This window comes from Hordeum vulgare, chromosome 6H (assembly GCF_904849725.1).
Source record: "Hordeum vulgare subsp. vulgare chromosome 6H, MorexV3_pseudomolecules_assembly, whole genome shotgun sequence".
NCBI lineage: Eukaryota > Viridiplantae > Streptophyta > Magnoliopsida > Poales > Poaceae > Hordeum > Hordeum vulgare.
Window position 1 is genome coordinate 522538537 of NC_058523.1, and position 27649 is coordinate 522566185.

General features: G+C 46.0%; 2 protein-coding genes across 2 annotated transcripts; both read right to left on the reverse strand.

The window, feature by feature from the left end:
• Positions 1 to 11161: 11161 nt before the first annotated feature.
• Positions 11162 to 12054, reverse strand: LOC123403496 (auxin-responsive protein SAUR32-like). The gene has a single exon (XM_045097426.1). The coding sequence runs from the start codon at positions 11815 to 11817 to the stop codon at positions 11461 to 11463; it is 357 nt and encodes a 118-aa protein (XP_044953361.1). The 5' UTR covers positions 11818 to 12054; the 3' UTR covers positions 11162 to 11460.
• A 14413-nt stretch (positions 12055 to 26467) lies between these two features.
• Positions 26468 to 27360, reverse strand: LOC123403493 (auxin-responsive protein SAUR32-like). Its single transcript, XM_045097424.1, has one exon. It carries the CDS (start codon positions 27121 to 27123, stop codon positions 26767 to 26769), a length of 357 nt encoding a protein of 118 aa, XP_044953359.1. The 5' UTR covers positions 27124 to 27360; the 3' UTR covers positions 26468 to 26766.
• Positions 27361 to 27649: the final 289 nt, after the last annotated feature.

Sequence of the window (27649 nt, forward strand, 5' to 3'; positions counted from 1 at the left end):
AAATCAAATAACCTAATATAAAAAATGTTGCATACAACGCACCTAGTTACGATTTTGTGGGAAACCAAATGTGACCTAGAACCCCCGACCCCGAGGTGATTCATAGCAGATAGAACTAAAATTAGCCCACCGTGGGAGCCATTTGTTAGCGAGCGCTCCTTTGAGAGCCTTCCAGCGAGCACTCTCGCGCACTGCTACTTGGCGCGTTCTCAATTGCCGCCATGTGTCGTGCTCCGAGCGCTTCCTCCGAATTTCGTTTTTTTATTTTTCGCATGCGTTTTCGGCTTTTTAGAATGAGTTTTTTCTGATTGTTTTGGTGTTTTCGTTTTTCACCGGTCTTTCTTAGCTTTGTGACAAAAATAAAATAAAATAAACATGAAAAAAACACATTTTTTGTGAGAGGCACGGTTTTCCTTTCGTGAGAGGCACAATCGTGACTCTCGAAAACGAAAAAAAAATGTGATTTCAGTTGTTGTTTTTTGCGAGAGGCACGGTTTTGTTTCCACGAAAGACACAATTTTGTTTTCGTGAGAGGCACGCTTTTGCCTTCGAGAGAGGCATGGACGTGTCTCTAGGAAAGCGAAAAACACGCTTTCTATTTTTTTGCGAGAGGCATGGTTTTGCTTCTGCGAGAGGCATCGTTTTACCTTTGTGAGAGGCACGCCCGTGCCTCTCGGAAAGGAAAAAAATGGGCTTTTTTCTGTGAGAGGCGCAATTTTGCTTTCATGACAAAACACGGTTTTGCATTCGTGAAAGGCACGATCATGCCTTTCGGAAAGGATAAAAAAACTTTTTTCTACGAGGGCCACGATTTTGCTTTTGTGAAAGACATGGTTTTGCCTTCGTGAAAGGCACGGACGTGTCTCTCGGAAAGGGAAAACACACTTCCTATTTTTTTGCGAAAGGCACGGTTTTACCTTTGTGAGAGGCACGCCCGTGCCTTTCGGAAAGGAAAATGGGATTTTTTTCTGTGAGAGGCAAAATTTTGCTTCCGTGAAAAACACGGTTTTGCCATCGTGAAAGGCACGGCCATGCCTTTCGAAAAGGATAAAAAAACTTTTTTCCACGAGAGCCACGATTTTGCTTGTGTGAGAGATATGGTTTTGACTTCGTGAAAGGCACGGACATCTCTCTAGGAAAGGCAAAAAAACACTTTTTTTACGAGAGGCGCGATTTTACTTCTATGAAAGACACGGTTTTGCCTTTCGAAAAGAAAAAAAAACACTTTTCTTTTCTACGAGAAGCACGATTTTGCTTGTGTGAGAGACGATTTTGATTTCGCGCCGTGCCTTTCGGAAAGGAAAAAACATATTTTTTATTATTTTTTCTATGACGACAGTCATGATTTTTTGGGTCCCTTTTTTGTGAAAAATAAGTTCGTCAAAATCTATCAACATGCGATTTAATTTTAAAGACTTGACGTGAGAAATCCAACGATGAAAGTTATTTAAGATTTAAACGCATGATTTAAAAGATAAAACGTTTTAAAATACAAATCTACAAAAAAACTTCTAGGTTACGACATATAACACGCATAGAGTGCGTCATTTGTCGCAGATCTTTCAAGTACTTATTTTCATGCTAATTTTTTTTTAATATTGCACTTTTTTATTCTTTTTGAAAAATATTGCATAGATTAAAAAAAATTCAAAAATAAGTCTGCCTCGGCTTAGGCGTGGCCGATAGGAACTAATCGGCCTAGCCAAGACCAATTAGTCACAGTCGGCCTTGGCTAGGCCGACAGGCCTGTCAATCTGCCAATGGGTGGATGATAGGGACTAATCGGCCTTGGCTAGGCCAATTAGTTTCTGTCGGCCTAGCCAAGACCAATAAGTCCCTGCCAGGACTAATTGGTCTTGGCTAAGCCAATAGGTGCATGGAATTTTTTTTCAACGTTAGCTATTTTCCTGGCTCCATTTCCTGCCCATATTCCCCCAATCGGCCACGCCATTTCGTTCCCTCCTCCGTTGCCGCCAATATTTTCACGTCTTCATTCCCGCCAAATTTTTCGCACCATCTTTCCCGCCAAATTTTTCGCACCACATTTCTCGCCAAATTTTGCCCGTTTCTTTTCCCGCCAACTTTCTACCCTCTTATTTCCCACCAAATCTTTCCCGCCTCATTTCCCTCCTCGCTTTCCCTCCATCTTCCTGGTCATCTGAGTCTATAAAAGGAGGCATTGGACTGCCTTCCTCCATCATCCAGCCTCACTTGAGAACACTAGCACTGCCTTCCTCCATCATCCAGTCAATATGAGTTTGCCTTGCTCGGATCAGAGCATCAGGCCTAAGAAAATGCAGAGTGCGAGTTTGCCTCGGGGTGTGGAAGCAGTTCGATGTTGGTGCGGTGATCTCTGCAAGGTGAAGGAAGTGACGGATTTTTCACATTGGTTGGGCATGAAGCTTTTCATGTGCGCCAATTATGAATTTGATCCGTCCGAATCTATTTCTGCGTACCTCAGGCCTCCGGTATGCTCAAGTTATCCAGAGTAAATATGTTGTTGATATTATTGTTTACTTGATATTTATATATATATATTGTAGTCTCCTCCTCCTCTCTGCATGTACTATCGTTGGATTGACACGGAAATGCTGGACTGGACGGTGACCGAGATTCGTGAAAGAGGTCGCCGTGCATGGGCTAGCTTGGACTTGGAAGAGCGCCGCGAGAAGGCTGAAGCAGAGGAGAAAGCAGCGCAGAAGAAAGAGTGGGAAGAGTACTGTGTGGAGCAGAGGGTTTTATTGATGAGATGAAAAGGAAAATCAAGAAGAGAAACTTCGGTTGGAGGAGGTTTACAGACAGCGAGAACAGGCCTGTCAAGCTGAGAGGGAGAGAAAGAGAGAAAGGGCTCGTGCGACCAAGGCAGCAGAAGAAGCCGGTGATGGAAAAGGAAAATATCCACGCTGGACTCAGTAGATTTATTTTAATTTTAGCAAGTTGTATCTTAATTTCAGCAAGTTGTATCTTAATTTCAGCAAGTTGTGTGAGCACGTTGTATCTTAATTTCAGCAAGTTGTATTTTAATTCCGGCAAGGTGTATCTTACTTTCTCTGTAATCTCAAGTTATTGGTAGTATATGTGTTATCCACGAAGAACCAACTGAGCATATTTTCCCGTCATTTCCTATAAGTCTCTCTTTCCCGCCATATTTTCCCGCCTATAGCTTTCCCGCCATTTTGTTCCCGCCTTGCTTTCTCGCCATTTATTTCCCGCCTCGCTTTCTCGCCATTTATTTCCCGCCATTAGGTTTTCGTCTCGCTCTTCGGCACCTATAAAACCCTCTCCACAGCAAGGTTGGTAAGGAGTGTGCTCAAAACGTCTCATTATCCTTTCGATCGTAGTTTTCACAGTGGTATGTCCGAGTATCTTCTACGCTTGGCTAGCAATTTTAAGATAGACAATAGAATAGTTTCATGGGACGAACACATCAGTAGTGACACGCTACTGAATGAGGTTGCTCATGCATTAGCTAGGAAGGGGTGGCCTGCAAGGACATATGAGGAGATTCAGAAGGAACTTCTGCGGTTGAATGAAAGATAGAAGAAGAAAGGCCAGCACATACGCGGTGGAGGTGGAGTAAAACATCCCTTTTTATGGATTGACGATAGCGAGGACGAAGACGATATCTTCATGCCGAGTAGCAAGGACAAGAGGGCAGCATCAACGAGTGCCAAGAGTACCGCTTTGTCGAAGGGCCAGAGCTCTACATCATTGAAGGATGACGACGACTTTATGTAGTTTTTGTATGAACTCTGCATCTTAATGTATCTTATTTTATGTCTCTTATTTCATGTATCTTATTTTATGTATCTCCGGAATCTTACTTTGTTTATAATCTCAAGTTATTGGTAGTATATGTGTTATCCACGATGAACCAACTGAGCATAGAAATAGATAGGAATATGTCTCTTAGATAGGACTATTAGAGTCTCTTGACTTTGAATCATTTGACACATGCGAGCCATGCCACATGGGCAAGATGACTAAGCCTCCATTCTCAGGAATAATGGAGAGAGCGACCGACTTATTGAAAATAATACATACTGATGTGTGTGGTCCAATGAACGTTGAAGCTCGCGGTGGCTACCGTTATGTTCTCACTCTCACCGATGATTTGAGTAGGTATGGGTATATCTACTTGATGAAGCACAAATCTGAGACGTTTGAAAAGTTCAAGGAATTTCAGAGTGAGGTTGAGAATCAACGTGACAGAAAAATTAAGTGTCTACGATATGATCGTGGAGGAGAATATTTGAGTCATGAGTTTGGCACATACCTAAGGAAGTGTGGAATTGTTTCACAACTGACGCCGTCTGGTACACCGCAACGCAACGGAGTGTCTGAATGTTGTAATCGCACTTTATTAGATATGCTACGATCTATGATGTCTCTTACCGACTTACCGCTATCATTTTGGGGATACGCATTAGAAACTCCAGCATTCACTTTAAATAGGGCACTGTCTAAATCCGTTGAGACGACACCGTATGAACTATGGTTTGGCAAGAAACCTAAGCTGTCGTTTCTAAAAGTTTGGGGCTGTGATGCTTATGTGAAGAAACTTCAACGAGAAAAGCTCGAACCCAAAGAGGAGAAATGTGTATTCATAGGATACCCTAAGGAAACTATTGGGTATACCTTCTACCTTAGATCCTAAGGTAAAACCTTTGTTGCCAAGAACGGATCCTTTCTAGAGAAAGAGTTTCTCTCGAAAGAAGTAAGTGGGAGGAAAGTAGAACTTGATGAGGTAATTACACCCCCTCTCGAACCGGAGAGTAGCGCAGCGCGGGAAATTGTTCCGGTGGCGCATACGCCAACTGAAGAGGAAGTTAATGATGATGATCATGAAGCTTCGGATCAAGTTGCTACTGAACCACGGAGGTCCACAAGGGTACGCTCTGCACCGGAGTGGTTCGGCAACCCTGTGATGGAAATCATGTTGTTAGACAACGGTGAACCTTCGAACTATGAAGAAGCAATGGCGGGCCCGGATTCCAACAAATGGCTTGAGGCTATGAAATCCGAGATAGGATCCATGTATCAGAACAAAGTATGGGCTTTGGTGGACTTGCCCAATGATCGGCGAGCCATAGAAAATAAATGGATCTTCAAGAAGAAGACTGACGCAAACGGTAATGTGACCGTTTACAAAGCTCGACTTGTCGCAAAGGATTTTCGACAAATTCAAGGAGTTGAGTACGACGAGACTTTCTCTCCCGTAGCGAAGCTGAAGTCAGTCTGAATCATGTTAGGAATTGCCGCTTTTCATGATTATGAAATTTGGCAAATGGACGTCAAAACAGCATTCCTTAACGGGTATCTTAAGGAAGAGTTGTATATGATGCAACCAGAAGATTTTGTCAATCCTAAGAGTGCTAACAAGGTATGCAAGCTCCAGCGCTCCATCTATGGGCTGGTGCAAGCATCTCGGAGTTGGAACATTCGCTTTAATGAGGTGATTAAGGCGTTTGGGTTCATACAGGTTTATGGAGAAGTCTGTCTGTACAAGAAAGTGAGTGGGAGCTCTATAGCTTTCCTCATACTATATGTGGATGACATATTATTGATGGGAAATAATATAGAGGTGTTGGAGAGCATAAAGGCCTATTTGAACAAGAGTTTTTCAATGAAGGACCATGGAGAAGCTGCATACATATTAGGCATCAAGATCTATAGAGATAGATTGAGACGCCTCATAGGTCTTTCGCAAAGTACATACCTTGACAATATATTGAAGAAGTTCAATATGGAAAACTCAAAGAAGGGGTTCTTGCGAGTTTTGCAAGATATGAGATTGAGTAAGACTCAGTCACCGACCACGGCAGCAGATAGAGAGAAGATGAGTATTGTCCCCTACGCTTCAGATGTAGGCTCTCTAATGTATGCCATGCTGTGTACCAGACCTGATATAAACCTTGCCATAAGTTTGGTAGGGAGGTACCAAAGTGATCCCAGTGTGGAACACTGAACAACGGTCAAGAATATCCTTAAGTACCTAAAGAGGACTAAGGAGATGTTTCTCGTTTATGGAGGTGACGAAGAGCTCGTCGTAAAGGGTTACGTTGATGCTAGCTTCGACACAGATCCGGATGACTCTAAGTCACAGACCGGATACATGTATGTTTTGAATGGCGGGGCAGTGAGCTGGTGCAGCAGCAAGCAAGAAGTCATGGCAGCATCTACATGTGAAGCAGAGTACATAGCTGCTTCAGAAGCGGCTCATGAAGGAATTTTGGTGAAGGAGCTCATCACCGACCTTGGAGTAGTCCCAAGGGCGTCGGGTCCGATGACACTCTTCTGTGATAACACTGGGGCCATTGCCATAGCCAAGGAGCCCAGGTTTCATAGGAAGACCAAGCACATCAAACGCCACTACAACTCCATCCAGGACCATGTCCAGAGTGGAGTAATAGATATTTGTAAAGTGCACACGGATCTGAATATTGCAGAACCGTTGACTAAACCTCTTCCTCGAGCAAAACATGATCAACACCACAATGCTATGGGTGTTCGATACATCACAATGTAACTAGATTATTGACTCTAGTGCAAGTGGGAGACTGTTGGAAATATGCCCTAGAGGCAATAATAAAATGGTTATTATCATATTTCCTTGTTCATGATAATCGTCTATTGTTCATGCTATAATTGTATTAACAGGAAATAGTAATACATGTGTGAATAAATAGATCACAATGTGTCCCTAGCAAGCCTCTAGTTGGCTAGCTCGTTGATCAATAGATGATCATGGTTTCCTGATCATGGACATTAGATGTTATTGATAACGGGATCAAATCATTGGGAGAATGATGTGATGGACAAGACCCAATCCTAAGCATAGCACTAGATCGTGTTGTTTGTATGCTAAAGCTTTTCTAATGTCAAGTGTCTTTTCCTTCGACCGTGAGATTGTGCAACTCCCGGATACCGTAGGGGTGCTTTGGGTGTATCAAACGTCACAACGTAACTGGGTGACTATAAAGGTGCACTACGGGTACCTCCAAAAGTGTCTGTTGGGTTGGTACAAATCGAGATTGGGATTTGTCACTCCGTGTGACGGAGAGGTATCTTTGGGCCCACTCGGTAGAACATCATCATGAGCTCAATGTGACTAAGGAGTTAGTCACAGGATGACGTGCTACGGGTCGAGTAAAGAGACTTACCGGTAACGACATTGAACAAGGTATAGGTATACCGAGGATCGAATCTCGGGCAAGTTCTATACCGACAGACAAAGGGAATTGTATACGGGATTGATTGAATCCTTGACATCGTGGTTCATCCGATGAGATCATCGTGGAATATGTGGGAGCCACCATGGGTATCCAGATCCCGCTGATGGTTATTTGCCGGAGAGTGTCTCGGTCATGTCTACATGATTCCCGAACCCGTAGGGTCTACACACTTAAGGTTCGATGACGCTAGGATTATAGGGAATTGTTATACGAGGTTACCGAAGGATGTTCGGAGTCCCAGATGAGATCCCGGACGTCACGAGGAGCTCCGGAATGGTCCGGATGAAAAGATTGATATATAGGATGGATGGGTTTGGACGCCGAAAATGTTTCGGGCACCACTGGCAAAGTGTCGGGACCACTCGAAGGGTTCCGGAGGCCCACCGGGAGAGGACACAAGCCCCGGAAAGCTACATGGGCTAAGTGCGGGAGGGAACAGTCCCTAGGTGGGCTGGTGCGCCCCCCCCCCCCCCACACACACACACTCAGCCCGGGCGCACCAGAGAGGGAGGGAGGGGAAACCCTAGGCGCTGGTGGGCCTAAGGCCCACCTAGGGGTGCACCACCCCCTCTCCTCCCTGGCCACCCCTCTCTCCCATCTAGGGCTGCCGCCACCCCCCCCCCCTCCAGGGGAAAACCCTAAAGGGGGAGCCACCCCTCCCTTCCCCATATATAGTGGGGGTTTTGGCCTTTAGAGATACGGTTTTCCATCTCTCTCTCGGGGCAGCTGTGCTCTTCTTCTTCCTCCTCTCCTACAGTGCTTGGTGAAGCCCTGCCGGGAGACCTCGTCTCTCCATCGACACCATGTCGTCGTGCTGCCGGAGATCTTCCCCAACCTCTCCCTCCTCCTTGCTGGATCAAGGTGTGGGAGACGTCACCAGGCTGCACATGTGTTGAACGCGGAGGTGTCGTGGTTCGGCACTAGATCGGTATCACACCGCGATCTGAATAGCCGCGACTATCGACTCCATCAACCGCATTCTAGCAACGCTTCCGCTTAGCGATCTTCAAAGGTATGAAGATGCACTCACCCCTCTCTCGTTGCTGGTCTCTCCATAGGAAGATCTGAATATGGCGTAGGAAAATTTTGAATTTATGCTACGTTCCCCAACACATTCATCTAGGCGCACTCATTTTCAACGTCGTGTCCACACCATGAGAGCTCCACCGCGACGGCAAACTCTGGCGATCTCCCCAATAACGGTTTCGTGCACCCGGACGGCCATTACGAGCACCAGAAGGACCGTGATGACGAGACAAGTCCAGTCATACCCCACGTGCCACTAGGAAATCACGAGAACCCCGATCCCGATGAGATCCGTGCATTGCATCGCCACGTTCACGTTTTTCGACCATTTTCGATGGCCCAGCTTTGGTGAACCACACCCGATTTAATTCCATTTGTTAGATCTCGGCCGCACGACACACACACCCACTTAACCAAATCAGCATAGACCAGTAAAAATTGTGCCACGTGTCCAACCTTATCTAGAAGTTTATCCAAAAAATCCGTTTAATTCAATTGAATTGCAGTTTTACAAAATAACCCGTAAAACTTCAAACTATCATAAGTTTTATTCCATAAATCCAATGAGTGTTTTTTGCAAATTAAACCTTATGAAATATACTTTCACCTAGACTTATCAAATTTAGAATATAAGTAGTTTAAAATTTAAAATGAAACGGAATGTATTCAAATTTGAATAGGACATACCATACCGAAAATGCGCTTTGGTGGCCGAGCTACCTGCAGGCCGGTATCAGGCCCGTGAGTGTTCGTTGTGATTGGTGCCAAGCCGGTATGCTGCTACTGTATTTGTAGTATAGGCTATTGCAAAGTACCCGTATTTGCTTGCAAAGGAACAATGACGGCTAACGTATATAAAGTAGGCAGCAGTGCGTGCACAGCTGTCTGGCGCGGTCACGTGCGCACTATGACAGTGGCACATGCACACGACTGGGATTGACTCCGTCAACATGTTCCAAGAGTTGTTCGAGTCGAAGGTTGGGCATGCAGCCAGACCTCGTATATTTGGGTGAGAAATATGTTTTGTTGTAGATCATGCTTCTCGAGCATAGACGCCCAATCATCCTCAAACTCTTTCTCACTAACCATATGATACAACAGTTGTGTTTTCTTTGTGAAACACTAAGTAGTCTTTTATTCATCTGCCAATGTACTACAATCGTTTTGGATACATCTTGCAAGGAAAGGTGGAATACTTCCAGACCACGAGTTACAAGTTCACACAACTAGCCACATAGATGGACATCAAATTTAGCCTCACGTCTTGACAAAGATCAAACTACAATCTAGCAATTGTGAGGCAAACTCTTGAGTTTGATGGAGGATTTCCATAATTTCAGACCGATGATGTTAACGAGCCTCGCAAGGCTGCACCAAATTATGATAGTCAGTTCCAACTAATACCCGCTGGAAGCTCCGAGTATTTGCAAGTTCAACACCAACACCATCAAGGAAAGTGGAATAGTTCCAATCCTAATACTGCAGTTTCATCACTTCCAATCCTAAACAGAACAATCCTTACAAAATAATGATGCGAAATCACACCGAATCCCAAAAGTATGACCTCACGCTTTCGAAAACAAAAGTATGACCTCCACACAGATAACTAACAGAAAAACCTAGAATGAGACTAGCAAAATGTTAATGAGTGCGTGTTTGTTACCGACGAATCCATCATGAGCCCTTCGAGTTGTTTTGTTTGACGACGACACCCTCTGCATCCCATCCTCTCTTACAGCTGCATTTGTCGTATCCTGATGAGCCATATTGTTCGAGTCACCAACCACCTCACTAGCACTGTTGTATGAGCCAACATTCTCTTGTGCCTCTCGAAACTGCCCTTCGCCACCAGTGCTGGCCATGGGGTCAAGAGATCAAATCTGCATAGCGCACGCGAGCTTCATGGATGGAAGCAACCAAGAACTCCACAACATCGATTTTGCCCCCTAAAATATCACCTGCATCCACCTAGGAACCAATCTGCAACACACCCATGATTCTCATCCTGTCTGATCCAACAAGTCAAGAAAAGATTTGTAGCAAAATCAAGCAGCAAATAGCACGACACATAGATTTCTCGCTGGAAAGAATAAGAGAAGGAGGCATAAAATTTGGCAGACTTGGTAGTTCATTACCCTGAATCTGCTTCCTCAAAGAAGAATTTCATGTCATCCATGGTGAATCGCCGCTTTCCCAGATACCACGCGAAGGGGATGAATGGTCTAACCAGAAAAAATAAAATAATCACCGCGTGAAAGTAAAGCAACCTGCAGCAGCGCCAGATGGCCCCATGAAACCAGAAATTAATATCGCAACAGCCCAACCTAAAGCAGCCCAGCAGGCACATCACGTGCATGGAAACCCTCTGTGGCCGAGGCCCACGTAAAATGATAGCACCCGAGCCATGGCACGAGTGTATTTCATCTTTACACCGATCGTATATACGGCAGAAAACAGATCAGCACACATCGTAGCGCTATATTACACGGCGTGAGATTCCAGCCTGCAGGTAGGTCGGCCACCAAAACGCCTTTCTCGTACCATACATTTTATAAAACCCAATTAAATTGATTCCTTTTGCAAAATAAAACTAGAGAATGTAGTTTCAACTTAGCTATATGGACATAAATTTGAATAATTTAAATTATGAATTGAAATGTAGTTCGGTAGAAACTAGAAATTCAAAATAAATTTAGAATGATTTAAGGTATTAATTTAAAACAAAGGTCTTAATGGTTTACTTATTCTTTTGCAATCGCTTAAAAATCTAATTGACTTTAGTAATTATTCTTGGATTTATAATGAATTTAGGATTCCATTATTATTTTAATTTAGTTCAACTTTAGTTTGACTAGAATGTAAAACCCATAGAGTAAACTTGAATCGTAATTGCACTGAAATTTAGGAACCTAGAAATTAACTTCAGCAATCTTCATGTGGTCACCCGGTACCAATCAACACAAAAAAGGACCAATCCAATCTTGGTCAGTGTTAGAGAGCTCTCGCCGGTATAACTGACAAATCACCTACTGCTGCCTCTCATGCGTCTCTGTATCTGGTATCTCTCTCCCTCTCTATGTACGTGTACATGTGTGACTGTCGTCTCCAGGCATATGAGTGGATGGGCTCCCGCCGCTCGAGCGCTCCGGTGCTCTACAGGCGAGAGTCGGCCGGCCGGGGCTGGACGATGGATGGTTGATCAGGAGGTGATCTTTGCGCGGGCGCACGGGGAAAAGGAGTAGCCCTGCTCCGGGTGGGCGCCGGCGTGCACGCGGTGCGAGGAGGAGGAGTGGGAGTGCGCCGTCTCCCGGTCGACGAGCGCGCGCAGGCGGAGGAACTCGTCGACGGAGCAGGGCAGCCGGAGCGGGCCGGCCGAGTCGTAGCCGTACGTGTCCCGCGCCGCCTCCAGCAGCCGCTGGAAGAGCGGGTGGTAGAGGTAGGCGATGGGGATGACGAACCGCCGGAACCCGTCGCCCTGCTGCTCCGCCTGGCCGACCCGCACCGCCAGCCACCCCTTCTTCACCTTCCCCCTCTTCTCCGCCTGGTCCCCTTGCATGATGATGGCAGCTCCCTCGCCGGCGGCCCAACCGCAGCCGCCTTCTCGCCGTCGCTGCTGCCGCGAAGTTACTGCTCGATAGCAGAGCTAGCCAGCTAGAGCCAAAGGGCCGAGCGAGAGGTGTGTGGTGCGGTGTGGTTGGCGGCACTCGCGGTGGTTTTTATAGGACTTGCACGGCCCGTGGATTAGCCGCCGGTGCGTGGCGCCGCTGCCTGTACGTACGGCGTCCTTTGCTATGGAACCCGGTCCTCGGGGGCTTCCGTGTCGGGCTCGGGCGGGGACGGCGGATGATAGATGATAGATCTTGTGCGTGGCTGACACGCCGGCCCGTCGGAATAATCGGGTTACGGCGTCAGGTCGCTGGCTGTACCGGCCGACCGTCGCGTGCGCGACAGGCCTCAGTTACGGTGAGGGGGGTGGGTAGGGTGGGGGTGGGGGTGGGGGTGGAGCCGTGCGCGCGACCGAGTGGAAGATGCGATGTGGTTTGGACGGACGGAGGGATGGCCACGGAGAAAGAGTTGGTGCATAGGTGGTACGTACGTCGTCCTTTGCTCGTGGCGCGCTTGGCCCACGACGGCGGACTGGCCGTGGCAGCTGAAATTGTTTTCATGAGTTGTTGCTGCACTGTAGCATGCAGGTCGTAGGTGGCTGCTGCTCACAGCCACGAGAGATATTGATGCATGGGGTAATTAATTGGTCGGGCTCTAGCCCCGCTCATCGCCGAGCTGTTGGATTTTAGCTGCTCGAGCGAGTTGAGTTTCCTGTTCGGATTTGGGGAAGGTTTCTTTCTTTTCAGGGAGCCTTCTACTAGTTGTTTGCGTTCAAGGTCTCACACATGGTTTTTCTCTCATCGTCTGCACTTCATTTTGGGTTGCAGACATGCTACGTGTATAAAATCCTACAGTTGCTAAGGAAAATCCTACACACCTACGTACGGTTTGCACAGGTTTTTACAGGTTCATTACGGACCATTCATAAATAATCTCAACCTCACCTGATTTTCCACCGGGGTGGTTCACCTTACTCTCCTTCTTTCCAATCACCTATTGCCATGTCAGCATGTAAACAAAATCAGTCCGTAATTGTCTGTATGTGTAGCATTACTCCCCCCCCTCAGAAAAATGGTACACCTACGTAATAACCTACGCATTGTTACGTAACTTAACTAACTATTAATCCTTCTCCCCCTGATTTCAGTTGGGTGGGTCCTGTCCCCTAATTTCCTCCAACTGAAAAGTGTCACCTAGGCTATCACGTTAGTTTACGTAGGATAGCTACGTAGGTGTAGCATTGCTGCCCCCCCCCCCAAAAAAAACACACACACACACACATCATTTTTATGGGGCGGTGGCCCTCCCTCCCCCGAGTCCAATCCTCATCCTTCACGTTGCCTAGTACTCCGTATGTAATAGCACCTCCAGCCGTTGAGCCCTAAGGAGGCCTTTTTTTTATGCTGGTTAAGGTTTTTCCGGCATAATTTTTATTTTGGGGATGAATTTTTTTTTATCATTCGGTTTCCAGCCACCAGACGGGGCACTCCACGCCGGCCACGCGTCCTCTATGCAGTTCCTATGTCATGTAAGGAGGAGAGAGAATAAAGAGGAGAGAGAGGGGATGGACGACTCGTGATGGGTCATTTGCATAAAAAAGTAGCGTCGGTACTCCTGAGTGCATTCGGTGGCATGGGTTTGGCCTGGGAGCGCCGGCTCTAATTTTGGCCAAATCCAACAAAAAGTGAAGCGTTGGGGGCACGAGTGGGACTTTTTTTCATCTGCCGGCGTTGAAAAAGTGCTTTTGCAGGGCGACTTGGGGGCGGCTGGAGATGCTCTAAGAACATCTACAGCCGGACCCATATGTCCTCCTCAAACAATTGAAACGCTCTTTCGATCTGTTTTCGTAAAAAAAAAGTTGACATAATCGGACCCTTCATTTTCTTCCTAAACGTCCGGACTAACCGACACCCCTCATATCCATCTTAAATCTCGAGAAAATATGAGGGCTCGCGGACGCGCACGGGCATGCCCGGTCATTTCGTCACGTAGGACGCGACACTACCCTGGACCGCATTTTCTTTTTCTTTATTCATTCTTTTCTTTCTCGTTTTTCCTCTTCACAAATCACGTGCAAGGCACCGTACATATGACAAAGAAAATAAAGAATGGCTGCACGGACGGACAAATAGGGGATACGTCCGGTCACTGACCGGACGCATCTGCGAATGTTTAGGGGGTTATATTTGCTAAGTCTGGCTGTTAGATATCCGCAAAAAAAAGTCTGACTGTAGATGCTCTAAGTTTACGTAAATAAACTACGCACGTGCAGCAAAGCCCTTCAACTAATCAATAGTGCTCAAGATTATATCAATGGTGATTATTCATAAGATCAGTAAAGAGAGCTATATAACACATAGCTACTACCACAAACCTAGGAATACTCTGGATCGCCATGGGAGCAACAATGCTTGATGAAGATATTGAAGGTGAAGGTCCCACCCTTGGGCAAAGGGCTAGATCAGAGGTAAACATAAAGATCACATCCGAACACGGAGTGGTGGCATCCTGAAAAATCACAGAGTGGGTCCAGGGATACCTCTCCAATACAAGATCATATGACTAACGTCTTAGTCATATTGCTCGCAAGTTTATTGTGATGTTGTATTACCGAGTGGGCCCAGGGATACCTCTCTGTCATACGGAGTAATAAATCACAGTCTCGATTCACGCCAATCCAACACACATCTTGGGAGATACCTCTACATCACCTTTATGGTCATCCAGTTACGTTATGACGTTTGATACACACAAGACATTCCTCCGGTGCCCGGATTTGCATGATCTCATGGTCACAGAAACACATACTTGACATGCAGAAAACAGTAGCAATAAACCGACACGATTATATGCTACGTTCATAGTTTGAGTCTTATTCATCACATCATTCTTCTAATGACGTGATCCCATTATCGAATGACAACTCATGTCTATGGTCATGAAACCCTAACCATCTTTGATCAACGAGGTAGTCCTTAGAGGCTCACTAGGAAGAGTGTGTTGTCTATGTATCCACACATCTATTTGAGTTTTCAATTAATACAATTATAGCATGGATAATAAACGATTAACATGAACAAGGAAATGTCATAATAATTAATTTATTATTGTCTCTAGGGCATATTTCCAACACCTGTTACGGCTCGCCATCCTACTCCAGTTGCTCCTCTCCGTCACCGTCCAGCGACTCGCCGATACGGTGGCTCTTGCTCTGTCCATGATGACTTGGACGGTCTGGACAATGAGAGAGGGAGGAAGGAGACGAGACGATAAGATGATTAACTCCTAATACATTTCAAGCGAGCCACCGACATGTTTTTTCTGTTGTCACTCTGGCCGGACTCGCTAGAAACTACCGATTTAGTAGTTTCTGGCGAGCCGGGCCAAAAGGTGCTTTAAAAACCGTACGATGCACACCAATAGTATACACAGATAAATCAAATAACCTAATATAAAAAATGTTGCATACAACGCACCTAGTTACGATTTTGTGGGAAACCAAATGTGACCTAGAACCCCCGACCCCGAGGTGATTCATAGCAGATAGAACTAAAATTAGCCCACCGTGGGAGCCATTTGTTAGCGAGCGCTCCTTTGAGAGCCTTCCAGCGAGCACTCTCGCGCACTGCTACTTGGCGCGTTCTCAATTGCCGCCATGTGTCGTGCTCCGAGCGCTTCCTCCGAATTTCGTTTTTTTATTTTTCGCATGCGTTTTCGGCTTTTTAGAATGAGTTTTTTCTGATTGTTTTGGTGTTTTCGTTTTTCACCGGTCTTTCTTAGCTTTGTGACAAAAATAAAATAAAATAAACATGAAAAAAACACATTTTTTGTGAGAGGCACGGTTTTCCTTTCGTGAGAGGCACAATCGTGACTCTCGAAAACGAAAAAAAAATGTGATTTCAGTTGTTGTTTTTTGCGAGAGGCACGGTTTTGTTTCCACGAAAGACACAATTTTGTTTTCGTGAGAGGCACGCTTTTGCCTTCGAGAGAGGCATGGACGTGTCTCTAGGAAAGCGAAAAACACGCTTTCTATTTTTTTGCGAGAGGCATGGTTTTGCTTCTGCGAGAGGCATCGTTTTACCTTTGTGAGAGGCACGCCCGTGCCTCTCGGAAAGGAAAAAAATGGGCTTTTTTCTGTGAGAGGCGCAATTTTGCTTTCATGACAAAACACGGTTTTGCATTCGTGAAAGGCACGATCATGCCTTTCGGAAAGGATAAAAAAACTTTTTTCTACGAGGGCCACGATTTTGCTTTTGTGAAAGACATGGTTTTGCCTTCGTGAAAGGCACGGACGTGTCTCTCGGAAAGGGAAAACACACTTCCTATTTTTTTGCGAAAGGCACGGTTTTACCTTTGTGAGAGGCACGCCCGTGCCTTTCGGAAAGGAAAATGGGATTTTTTTCTGTGAGAGGCAAAATTTTGCTTCCGTGAAAAACACGGTTTTGCCATCGTGAAAGGCACGGCCATGCCTTTCGAAAAGGATAAAAAAACTTTTTTCCACGAGAGCCACGATTTTGCTTGTGTGAGAGATATGGTTTTGACTTCGTGAAAGGCACGGACATCTCTCTAGGAAAGGCAAAAAAACACTTTTTTTACGAGAGGCGCGATTTTACTTCTATGAAAGACACGGTTTTGCCTTTCGAAAAGAAAAAAAAACACTTTTCTTTTCTACGAGAAGCACGATTTTGCTTGTGTGAGAGACGATTTTGATTTCGCGCCGTGCCTTTCGGAAAGGAAAAAACATATTTTTTATTATTTTTTCTATGACGACAGTCATGATTTTTTGGGTCCCTTTTTTGTGAAAAATAAGTTCGTCAAAATCTATCAACATGCGATTTAATTTTAAAGACTTGACGTGAGAAATCCAACGATGAAAGTTATTTAAGATTTAAACGCATGATTTAAAAGATAAAACGTTTTAAAATACAAATCTACAAAAAAACTTCTAGGTTACGACATATAACACGCATAGAGTGCGTCATTTGTCGCAGATCTTTCAAGTACTTATTTTCATGCTAATTTTTTTTTAATATTGCACTTTTTTATTCTTTTTGAAAAATATTGCATAGATTAAAAAAAATTCAAAAATAAGTCTGCCTCGGCTTAGGCGTGGCCGATAGGAACTAATCGGCCTAGCCAAGACCAATTAGTCACAGTCGGCCTTGGCTAGGCCGACAGGCCTGTCAATCTGCCAATGGGTGGATGATAGGGACTAATCGGCCTTGGCTAGGCCAATTAGTTTCTGTCGGCCTAGCCAAGACCAATAAGTCCCTGCCAGGACTAATTGGTCTTGGCTAAGCCAATAGGTGCATGGAATTTTTTTTCAACGTTAGCTATTTTCCTGGCTCCATTTCCTGCCCATATTCCCCCAATCGGCCACGCCATTTCGTTCCCTCCTCCGTTGCCGCCAATATTTTCACGTCTTCATTCCCGCCAAATTTTTCGCACCATCTTTCCCGCCAAATTTTTCGCACCACATTTCTCGCCAAATTTTGCCCGTTTCTTTTCCCGCCAACTTTCTACCCTCTTATTTCCCACCAAATCTTTCCCGCCTCATTTCCCTCCTCGCTTTCCCTCCATCTTCCTGGTCATCTGAGTCTATAAAAGGAGGCATTGGACTGCCTTCCTCCATCATCCAGCCTCACTTGAGAACACTAGCACTGCCTTCCTCCATCATCCAGTCAATATGAGTTTGCCTTGCTCGGATCAGAGCATCAGGCCTAAGAAAATGCAGAGTGCGAGTTTGCCTCGGGGTGTGGAAGCAGTTCGATGTTGGTGCGGTGATCTCTGCAAGGTGAAGGAAGTGACGGATTTTTCACATTGGTTGGGCATGAAGCTTTTCATGTGCGCCAATTATGAATTTGATCCGTCCGAATCTATTTCTGCGTACCTCAGGCCTCCGGTATGCTCAAGTTATCCAGAGTAAATATGTTGTTGATATTATTGTTTACTTGATATTTATATATATATATTGTAGTCTCCTCCTCCTCTCTGCATGTACTATCGTTGGATTGACACGGAAATGCTGGACTGGACGGTGACCGAGATTCGTGAAAGAGGTCGCCGTGCATGGGCTAGCTTGGACTTGGAAGAGCGCCGCGAGAAGGCTGAAGCAGAGGAGAAAGCAGCGCAGAAGAAAGAGTGGGAAGAGTACTGTGTGGAGCAGAGGGTTTTATTGATGAGATGAAAAGGAAAATCAAGAAGAGAAACTTCGGTTGGAGGAGGTTTACAGACAGCGAGAACAGGCCTGTCAAGCTGAGAGGGAGAGAAAGAGAGAAAGGGCTCGTGCGACCAAGGCAGCAGAAGAAGCCGGTGATGGAAAAGGAAAATATCCACGCTGGACTCAGTAGATTTATTTTAATTTTAGCAAGTTGTATCTTAATTTCAGCAAGTTGTATCTTAATTTCAGCAAGTTGTGTGAGCACGTTGTATCTTAATTTCAGCAAGTTGTATTTTAATTCCGGCAAGGTGTATCTTACTTTCTCTGTAATCTCAAGTTATTGGTAGTATATGTGTTATCCACGAAGAACCAACTGAGCATATTTTCCCGTCATTTCCTATAAGTCTCTCTTTCCCGCCATATTTTCCCGCCTATAGCTTTCCCGCCATTTTGTTCCCGCCTTGCTTTCTCGCCATTTATTTCCCGCCTCGCTTTCTCGCCATTTATTTCCCGCCATTAGGTTTTCGTCTCGCTCTTCGGCACCTATAAAACCCTCTCCACAGCAAGGTTGGTAAGGAGTGTGCTCAAAACGTCTCATTATCCTTTCGATCGTAGTTTTCACAGTGGTATGTCCGAGTATCTTCTACGCTTGGCTAGCAATTTTAAGATAGACAATAGAATAGTTTCATGGGACGAACACATCAGTAGTGACACGCTACTGAATGAGGTTGCTCATGCATTAGCTAGGAAGGGGTGGCCTGCAAGGACATATGAGGAGATTCAGAAGGAACTTCTGCGGTTGAATGAAAGATAGAAGAAGAAAGGCCAGCACATACGCGGTGGAGGTGGAGTAAAACATCCCTTTTTATGGATTGACGATAGCGAGGACGAAGACGATATCTTCATGCCGAGTAGCAAGGACAAGAGGGCAGCATCAACGAGTGCCAAGAGTACCGCTTTGTCGAAGGGCCAGAGCTCTACATCATTGAAGGATGACGACGACTTTATGTAGTTTTTGTATGAACTCTGCATCTTAATGTATCTTATTTTATGTCTCTTATTTCATGTATCTTATTTTATGTATCTCCGGAATCTTACTTTGTTTATAATCTCAAGTTATTGGTAGTATATGTGTTATCCACGATGAACCAACTGAGCATAGAAATAGATAGGAATATGTCTCTTAGATAGGACTATTAGAGTCTCTTGACTTTGAATCATTTGACACATGCGAGCCATGCCACATGGGCAAGATGACTAAGCCTCCATTCTCAGGAATAATGGAGAGAGCGACCGACTTATTGAAAATAATACATACTGATGTGTGTGGTCCAATGAACGTTGAAGCTCGCGGTGGCTACCGTTATGTTCTCACTCTCACCGATGATTTGAGTAGGTATGGGTATATCTACTTGATGAAGCACAAATCTGAGACGTTTGAAAAGTTCAAGGAATTTCAGAGTGAGGTTGAGAATCAACGTGACAGAAAAATTAAGTGTCTACGATATGATCGTGGAGGAGAATATTTGAGTCATGAGTTTGGCACATACCTAAGGAAGTGTGGAATTGTTTCACAACTGACGCCGTCTGGTACACCGCAACGCAACGGAGTGTCTGAATGTTGTAATCGCACTTTATTAGATATGCTACGATCTATGATGTCTCTTACCGACTTACCGCTATCATTTTGGGGATACGCATTAGAAACTCCAGCATTCACTTTAAATAGGGCACTGTCTAAATCCGTTGAGACGACACCGTATGAACTATGGTTTGGCAAGAAACCTAAGCTGTCGTTTCTAAAAGTTTGGGGCTGTGATGCTTATGTGAAGAAACTTCAACGAGAAAAGCTCGAACCCAAAGAGGAGAAATGTGTATTCATAGGATACCCTAAGGAAACTATTGGGTATACCTTCTACCTTAGATCCTAAGGTAAAACCTTTGTTGCCAAGAACGGATCCTTTCTAGAGAAAGAGTTTCTCTCGAAAGAAGTAAGTGGGAGGAAAGTAGAACTTGATGAGGTAATTACACCCCCTCTCGAACCGGAGAGTAGCGCAGCGCGGGAAATTGTTCCGGTGGCGCATACGCCAACTGAAGAGGAAGTTAATGATGATGATCATGAAGCTTCGGATCAAGTTGCTACTGAACCACGGAGGTCCACAAGGGTACGCTCTGCACCGGAGTGGTTCGGCAACCCTGTGATGGAAATCATGTTGTTAGACAACGGTGAACCTTCGAACTATGAAGAAGCAATGGCGGGCCCGGATTCCAACAAATGGCTTGAGGCTATGAAATCCGAGATAGGATCCATGTATCAGAACAAAGTATGGGCTTTGGTGGACTTGCCCAATGATCGGCGAGCCATAGAAAATAAATGGATCTTCAAGAAGAAGACTGACGCAAACGGTAATGTGACCGTTTACAAAGCTCGACTTGTCGCAAAGGATTTTCGACAAATTCAAGGAGTTGAGTACGACGAGACTTTCTCTCCCGTAGCGAAGCTGAAGTCAGTCTGAATCATGTTAGGAATTGCCGCTTTTCATGATTATGAAATTTGGCAAATGGACGTCAAAACAGCATTCCTTAACGGGTATCTTAAGGAAGAGTTGTATATGATGCAACCAGAAGATTTTGTCAATCCTAAGAGTGCTAACAAGGTATGCAAGCTCCAGCGCTCCATCTATGGGCTGGTGCAAGCATCTCGGAGTTGGAACATTCGCTTTAATGAGGTGATTAAGGCGTTTGGGTTCATACAGGTTTATGGAGAAGTCTGTCTGTACAAGAAAGTGAGTGGGAGCTCTATAGCTTTCCTCATACTATATGTGGATGACATATTATTGATGGGGAATAATATAGAGGTGTTGGAGAGCATAAAGGCCTATTTGAACAAGAGTTTTTCAATGAAGGACCATGGAGAAGCTGCATACATATTAGGCATCAAGATCTATAGAGATAGATTGAGACGCCTCATAGGTCTTTCGCAAAGTACATACCTTGACAATATATTGAAGAAGTTCAATATGGAAAACTCAAAGAAGGGGTTCTTGCGAGTTTTGCAAGGTATGAGATTGAGTAAGACTCAGTCACCGACCACGGCAGCAGATAGAGAGAAGATGAGTATTGTCCCCTACGCTTCAGATGTAGGCTCTCTAATGTATGCCATGCTGTGTACCAGACCTGATATAAACCTTGCCATAAGTTTGGTAGGGAGGTACCAAAGTGATCCCAGTGTGGAACACTGAACAACGGTCAAGAATATCCTTAAGTACCTAAAGAGGACTAAGGAGATGTTTCTCGTTTATGGAGGTGACGAAGAGCTCGTCGTAAAGGGTTACGTTGATGCTAGCTTCGACACAGATCCGGATGACTCTAAGTCACAGACCGGATACATGTATGTTTTGAATGGCGGGGCAGTGAGCTGGTGCAGCAGCAAGCAAGAAGTCATGGCAGCATCTACATGTGAAGCAGAGTACATAGCTGCTTCAGAAGCGGCTCATGAAGGAATTTTGGTGAAGGAGCTCATCACCGACCTTGGAGTAGTCCCAAGGGCGTCGGGTCCGATGACACTCTTCTGTGATAACACTGGGGCCATTGCCATAGCCAAGGAGCCCAGGTTTCATAGGAAGACCAAGCACATCAAACGCCACTACAACTCCATCCAGGACCATGTCCAGAGTGGAGTAATAGATATTTGTAAAGTGCACACGGATCTGAATATTGCAGAACCGTTGACTAAACCTCTTCCTCGAGCAAAACATGATCAACACCACAATGCTATGGGTGTTCGATACATCACAATGTAACTAGATTATTGACTCTAGTGCAAGTGGGAGACTGTTGGAAATATGCCCTAGAGGCAATAATAAAATGGTTATTATCATATTTCCTTGTTCATGATAATCGTCTATTGTTCATGCTATAATTGTATTAACAGGAAATAGTAATACATGTGTGAATAAATAGATCACAATGTGTCCCTAGCAAGCCTCTAGTTGGCTAGCTCGTTGATCAATAGATGATCATGGTTTCCTGATCATGGACATTAGATGTTATTGATAACGGGATCAAATCATTGGGAGAATGATGTGATGGACAAGACCCAATCCTAAGCATAGCACTAGATCGTGTTGTTTGTATGCTAAAGCTTTTCTAATGTCAAGTGTCTTTTCCTTCGACCGTGAGATTGTGCAACTCCCGGATACCGTAGGGGTGCTTTGGGTGTATCAAACGTCACAACGTAACTGGGTGACTATAAAGGTGCACTACGGGTACCTCCAAAAGTGTCTGTTGGGTTGGTACAAATCGAGATTGGGATTTGTCACTCCGTGTGACGGAGAGGTATCTTTGGGCCCACTCGGTAGAACATCATCATGAGCTCAATGTGACTAAGGAGTTAGTCACAGGATGACGTGCTACGGGTCGAGTAAAGAGACTTACCGGTAACGACATTGAACAAGGTATAGGTATACCGAGGATCGAATCTCGGGCAAGTTCTATACCGACAGACAAAGGGAATTGTATACGGGATTGATTGAATCCTTGACATCGTGGTTCATCCGATGAGATCATCGTGGAATATGTGGGAGCCACCATGGGTATCCAGATCCCGCTGATGGTTATTTGCCGGAGAGTGTCTCGGTCATGTCTACATGATTCCCGAACCCGTAGGGTCTACACACTTAAGGTTCGATGACGCTAGGATTATAGGGAATTGTTATACGAGGTTACCGAAGGATGTTCGGAGTCCCAGATGAGATCCCGGACGTCACGAGGAGCTCCGGAATGGTCCGGATGAAAAGATTGATATATAGGATGGATGGGTTTGGACGCCGAAAATGTTTCGGGCACCACTGGCAAAGTGTCGGGACCACTCGAAGGGTTCCGGAGGCCCACCGGGAGAGGACACAAGCCCCGGAAAGCTACATGGGCTAAGTGCGGGAGGGAACAGTCCCTAGGTGGGCTGGTGCGCCCCCCCCCCCCCCCCACACACACACACACTCAGCCCGGGCGCACCAGAGAGGGAGGGAGGGGAAACCCTAGGCGCTGGTGGGCCTAAGGCCCACCTAGGGGTGCACCACCCCCTCTCCTCCCTGGCCACCCCTCTCTCCCATCTAGGGCTGCCGCCACCCCCCCCCCCCTCCAGGGGAAAACCCTAAAGGGGGAGCCACCCCTCCCTTCCCCATATATAGTGGGGGTTTTGGCCTTTAGAGATACGGTTTTCCATCTCTCTCTCGGGGCAGCTGTGCTCTTCTTCTTCCTCCTCTCCTACAGTGCTTGGTGAAGCCCTGCCGGGAGACCTCGTCTCTCCATCGACACCATGTCGTCGTGCTGCCGGAGATCTTCCCCAACCTCTCCCTCCTCCTTGCTGGATCAAGGTGTGGGAGACGTCACCAGGCTGCACATGTGTTGAACGCGGAGGTGTCGTGGTTCGGCACTAGATCGGTATCACACCGCGATCTGAATAGCCGCGACTATCGACTCCATCAACCGCATTCTAGCAACGCTTCCGCTTAGCGATCTTCAAAGGTATGAAGATGCACTCACCCCTCTCTCGTTGCTGGTCTCTCCATAGGAAGATCTGAATATGGCGTAGGAAAATTTTGAATTTATGCTACGTTCCCCAACACATTCATCTAGGCGCACTCATTTTCAACGTCGTGTCCACACCATGAGAGCTCCACCGCGACGGCAAACTCTGGCGATCTCCCCAATAACGGTTTCGTGCACCCGGACGGCCATTACGAGCACCAGAAGGACCGTGATGACGAGACAAGTCCAGTCATACCCCACGTGCCACTAGGAAATCACGAGAACCCCGATCCCGATGAGATCCGTGCATTGCATCGCCACGTTCACGTTTTTCGACCATTTTCGATGGCCCAGCTTTGGTGAACCACACCCGATTTAATTCCATTTGTTAGATCTCGGCCGCACGACACACACACCCACTTAACCAAATCAGCATAGACCAGTAAAAATTGTGCCACGTGTCCAACCTTATCTAGAAGTTTATCCAAAAAATCCGTTTAATTCAATTGAATTGCAGTTTTACAAAATAACCCGTAAAACTTCAAACTATCATAAGTTTTATTCCATAAATCCAATGAGTGTTTTTTGCAAATTAAACCTTATGAAATATACTTTCACCTAGACTTATCAAATTTAGAATATAAGTAGTTTAAAATTTAAAATGAAACGGAATGTATTCAAATTTGAATAGGACATACCATACCGAAAATGCGCTTTGGTGGCCGAGCTACCTGCAGGCCGGTATCAGGCCCGTGAGTGTTCGTTGTGATTGGTGCCAAGCCGGTATGCTGCTACTGTATTTGTAGTATAGGCTATTGCAAAGTACCCGTATTTGCTTGCAAAGGAACAATGACGGCTAACGTATATAAAGTAGGCAGCAGTGCGTGCACAGCTGTCTGGCGCGGTCACGTGCGCACTATGACAGTGGCACATGCACACGACTGGGATTGACTCCGTCAACATGTTCCAAGAGTTGTTCGAGTCGAAGGTTGGGCATGCAGCCAGACCTCGTATATTTGGGTGAGAAATATGTTTTGTTGTAGATCATGCTTCTCGAGCATAGACGCCCAATCATCCTCAAACTCTTTCTCACTAACCATATGATACAACAGTTGTGTTTTCTTTGTGAAACACTAAGTAGTCTTTTATTCATCTGCCAATGTACTACAATCGTTTTGGATACATCTTGCAAGGAAAGGTGGAATACTTCCAGACCACGAGTTACAAGTTCACACAACTAGCCACATAGATGGACATCAAATTTAGCCTCACGTCTTGACAAAGATCAAACTACAATCTAGCAATTGTGAGGCAAACTCTTGAGTTTGATGGAGGATTTCCATAATTTCAGACCGATGATGTTAACGAGCCTCGCAAGGCTGCACCAAATTATGATAGTCAGTTCCAACTAATACCCGCTGGAAGCTCCGAGTATTTGCAAGTTCAACACCAACACCATCAAGGAAAGTGGAATAGTTCCAATCCTAATACTGCAGTTTCATCACTTCCAATCCTAAACAGAACAATCCTTACAAAATAATGATGCGAAATCACACCGAATCCCAAAAGTATGACCTCACGCTTTCGAAAACAAAAGTATGACCTCCACACAGATAACTAACAGAAAAACCTAGAATGAGACTAGCAAAATGTTAATGAGTGCGTGTTTGTTACCGACGAATCCATCATGAGCCCTTCGAGTTGTTTTGTTTGACGACGACACCCTCTGCATCCCATCCTCTCTTACAGCTGCATTTGTCGTATCCTGATGAGCCATATTGTTCGAGTCACCAACCACCTCACTAGCACTGTTGTATGAGCCAACATTCTCTTGTGCCTCTCGAAACTGCCCTTCGCCACCAGTGCTGGCCATGGGGTCAAGAGATCAAATCTGCATAGCGCACGCGAGCTTCATGGATGGAAGCAACCAAGAACTCCACAACATCGATTTTGCCCCCTAAAATATCACCTGCATCCACCTAGGAACCAATCTGCAACACACCCATGATTCTCATCCTGTCTGATCCAACAAGTCAAGAAAAGATTTGTAGCAAAATCAAGCAGCAAATAGCACGACACATAGATTTCTCGCTGGAAAGAATAAGAGAAGGAGGCATAAAATTTGGCAGACTTGGTAGTTCATTACCCTGAATCTGCTTCCTCAAAGAAGAATTTCATGTCATCCATGGTGAATCGCCGCTTTCCCAGATACCACGCGAAGGGGATGAATGGTCTAACCAGAAAAAATAAAATAATCACCGCGTGAAAGTAAAGCAACCTGCAGCAGCGCCAGATGGCCCCATGAAACCAGAAATTAATATCGCAACAGCCCAACCTAAAGCAGCCCAGCAGGCACATCACGTGCATGGAAACCCTCTGTGGCCGAGGCCCACGTAAAATGATAGCACCCGAGCCATGGCACGAGTGTATTTCATCTTTACACCGATCGTATATACGGCAGAAAACAGATCAGCACACATCGTAGCGCTATATTACACGGCGTGAGATTCCAGCCTGCAGGTAGGTCGGCCACCAAAACGCCTTTCTCGTACCATACATTTTATAAAACCCAATTAAATTGATTCCTTTTGCAAAATAAAACTAGAGAATGTAGTTTCAACTTAGCTATATGGACATAAATTTGAATAATTTAAATTATGAATTGAAATGTAGTTCGGTAGAAACTAGAAATTCAAAATAAATTTAGAATGATTTAAGGTATTAATTTAAAACAAAGGTCTTAATGGTTTACTTATTCTTTTGCAATCGCTTAAAAATCTAATTGACTTTAGTAATTATTCTTGGATTTATAATGAATTTAGGATTCCATTATTATTTTAATTTAGTTCAACTTTAGTTTGACTAGAATGTAAAACCCATAGAGTAAACTTGAATCGTAATTGCACTGAAATTTAGGAACCTAGAAATTAACTTCAGCAATCTTCATGTGGTCACCCGGTACCAATCAACACAAAAAAGGACCAATCCAATCTTGGTCAGTGTTAGAGAGCTCTCGCCGGTATAACTGACAAATCACCTACTGCTGCCTCTCATGCGTCTCTGTATCTGGTATCTCTCTCCCTCTCTATGTACGTGTACATGTGTGACTGTCGTCTCCAGGCATATGAGTGGATGGGCTCCCGCCGCTCGAGCGCTCCGGTGCTCTACAGGCGAGAGTCGGCCGGCCGGGGCTGGACGATGGATGGTTGATCAGGAGGTGATCTTTGCGCGGGCGCACGGGGAAAAGGAGTAGCCCTGCTCCGGGTGGGCGCCGGCGTGCACGCGGTGCGAGGAGGAGGAGTGGGAGTGCGCCGTCTCCCGGTCGACGAGCGCGCGCAGGCGGAGGAACTCGTCGACGGAGCAGGGCAGCCGGAGCGGGCCGGCCGAGTCGTAGCCGTACGTGTCCCGCGCCGCCTCCAGCAGCCGCTGGAAGAGCGGGTGGTAGAGGTAGGCGATGGGGATGACGAACCGCCGGAACCCGTCGCCCTGCTGCTCCGCCTGGCCGACCCGCACCGCCAGCCACCCCTTCTTCACCTTCCCCCTCTTCTCCGCCTGGTCCCCTTGCATGATGATGGCAGCTCCCTCGCCGGCGGCCCAACCGCAGCCGCCTTCTCGCCGTCGCTGCTGCCGCGAAGTTACTGCTCGATAGCAGAGCTAGCCAGCTAGAGCCAAAGGGCCGAGCGAGAGGTGTGTGGTGCGGTGTGGTTGGCGGCACTCGCGGTGGTTTTTATAGGACTTGCACGGCCCGTGGATTAGCCGCCGGTGCGTGGCGCCGCTGCCTGTACGTACGGCGTCCTTTGCTATGGAACCCGGTCCTCGGGGGCTTCCGTGTCGGGCTCGGGCGGGGACGGCGGATGATAGATGATAGATCTTGTGCGTGGCTGACACGCCGGCCCGTCGGAATAATCGGGTTACGGCGTCAGGTCGCTGGCTGTACCGGCCGACCGTCGCGTGCGCGACAGGCCTCAGTTACGGTGAGGGGGGTGGGTAGGGTGGGGGTGGGGGTGGGGGTGGAGCCGTGCGCGCGACCGAGTGGAAGATGCGATGTGGTTTGGACGGACGGAGGGATGGCCACGGAGAAAGAGTTGGTGCA

What these genes read in the sequence shown, in the direction of transcription:
- LOC123403493 (XM_045097424.1), bottom strand. Translation starts at nt 27,123, where the DNA reads ATGCAAGGGGACCAGGCGGAGAAGAGGGGGAAGGTGAAGAAGGGGTGG.
- LOC123403496 (XM_045097426.1), bottom strand. Translation starts at nt 11,817, where the DNA reads ATGCAAGGGGACCAGGCGGAGAAGAGGGGGAAGGTGAAGAAGGGGTGG.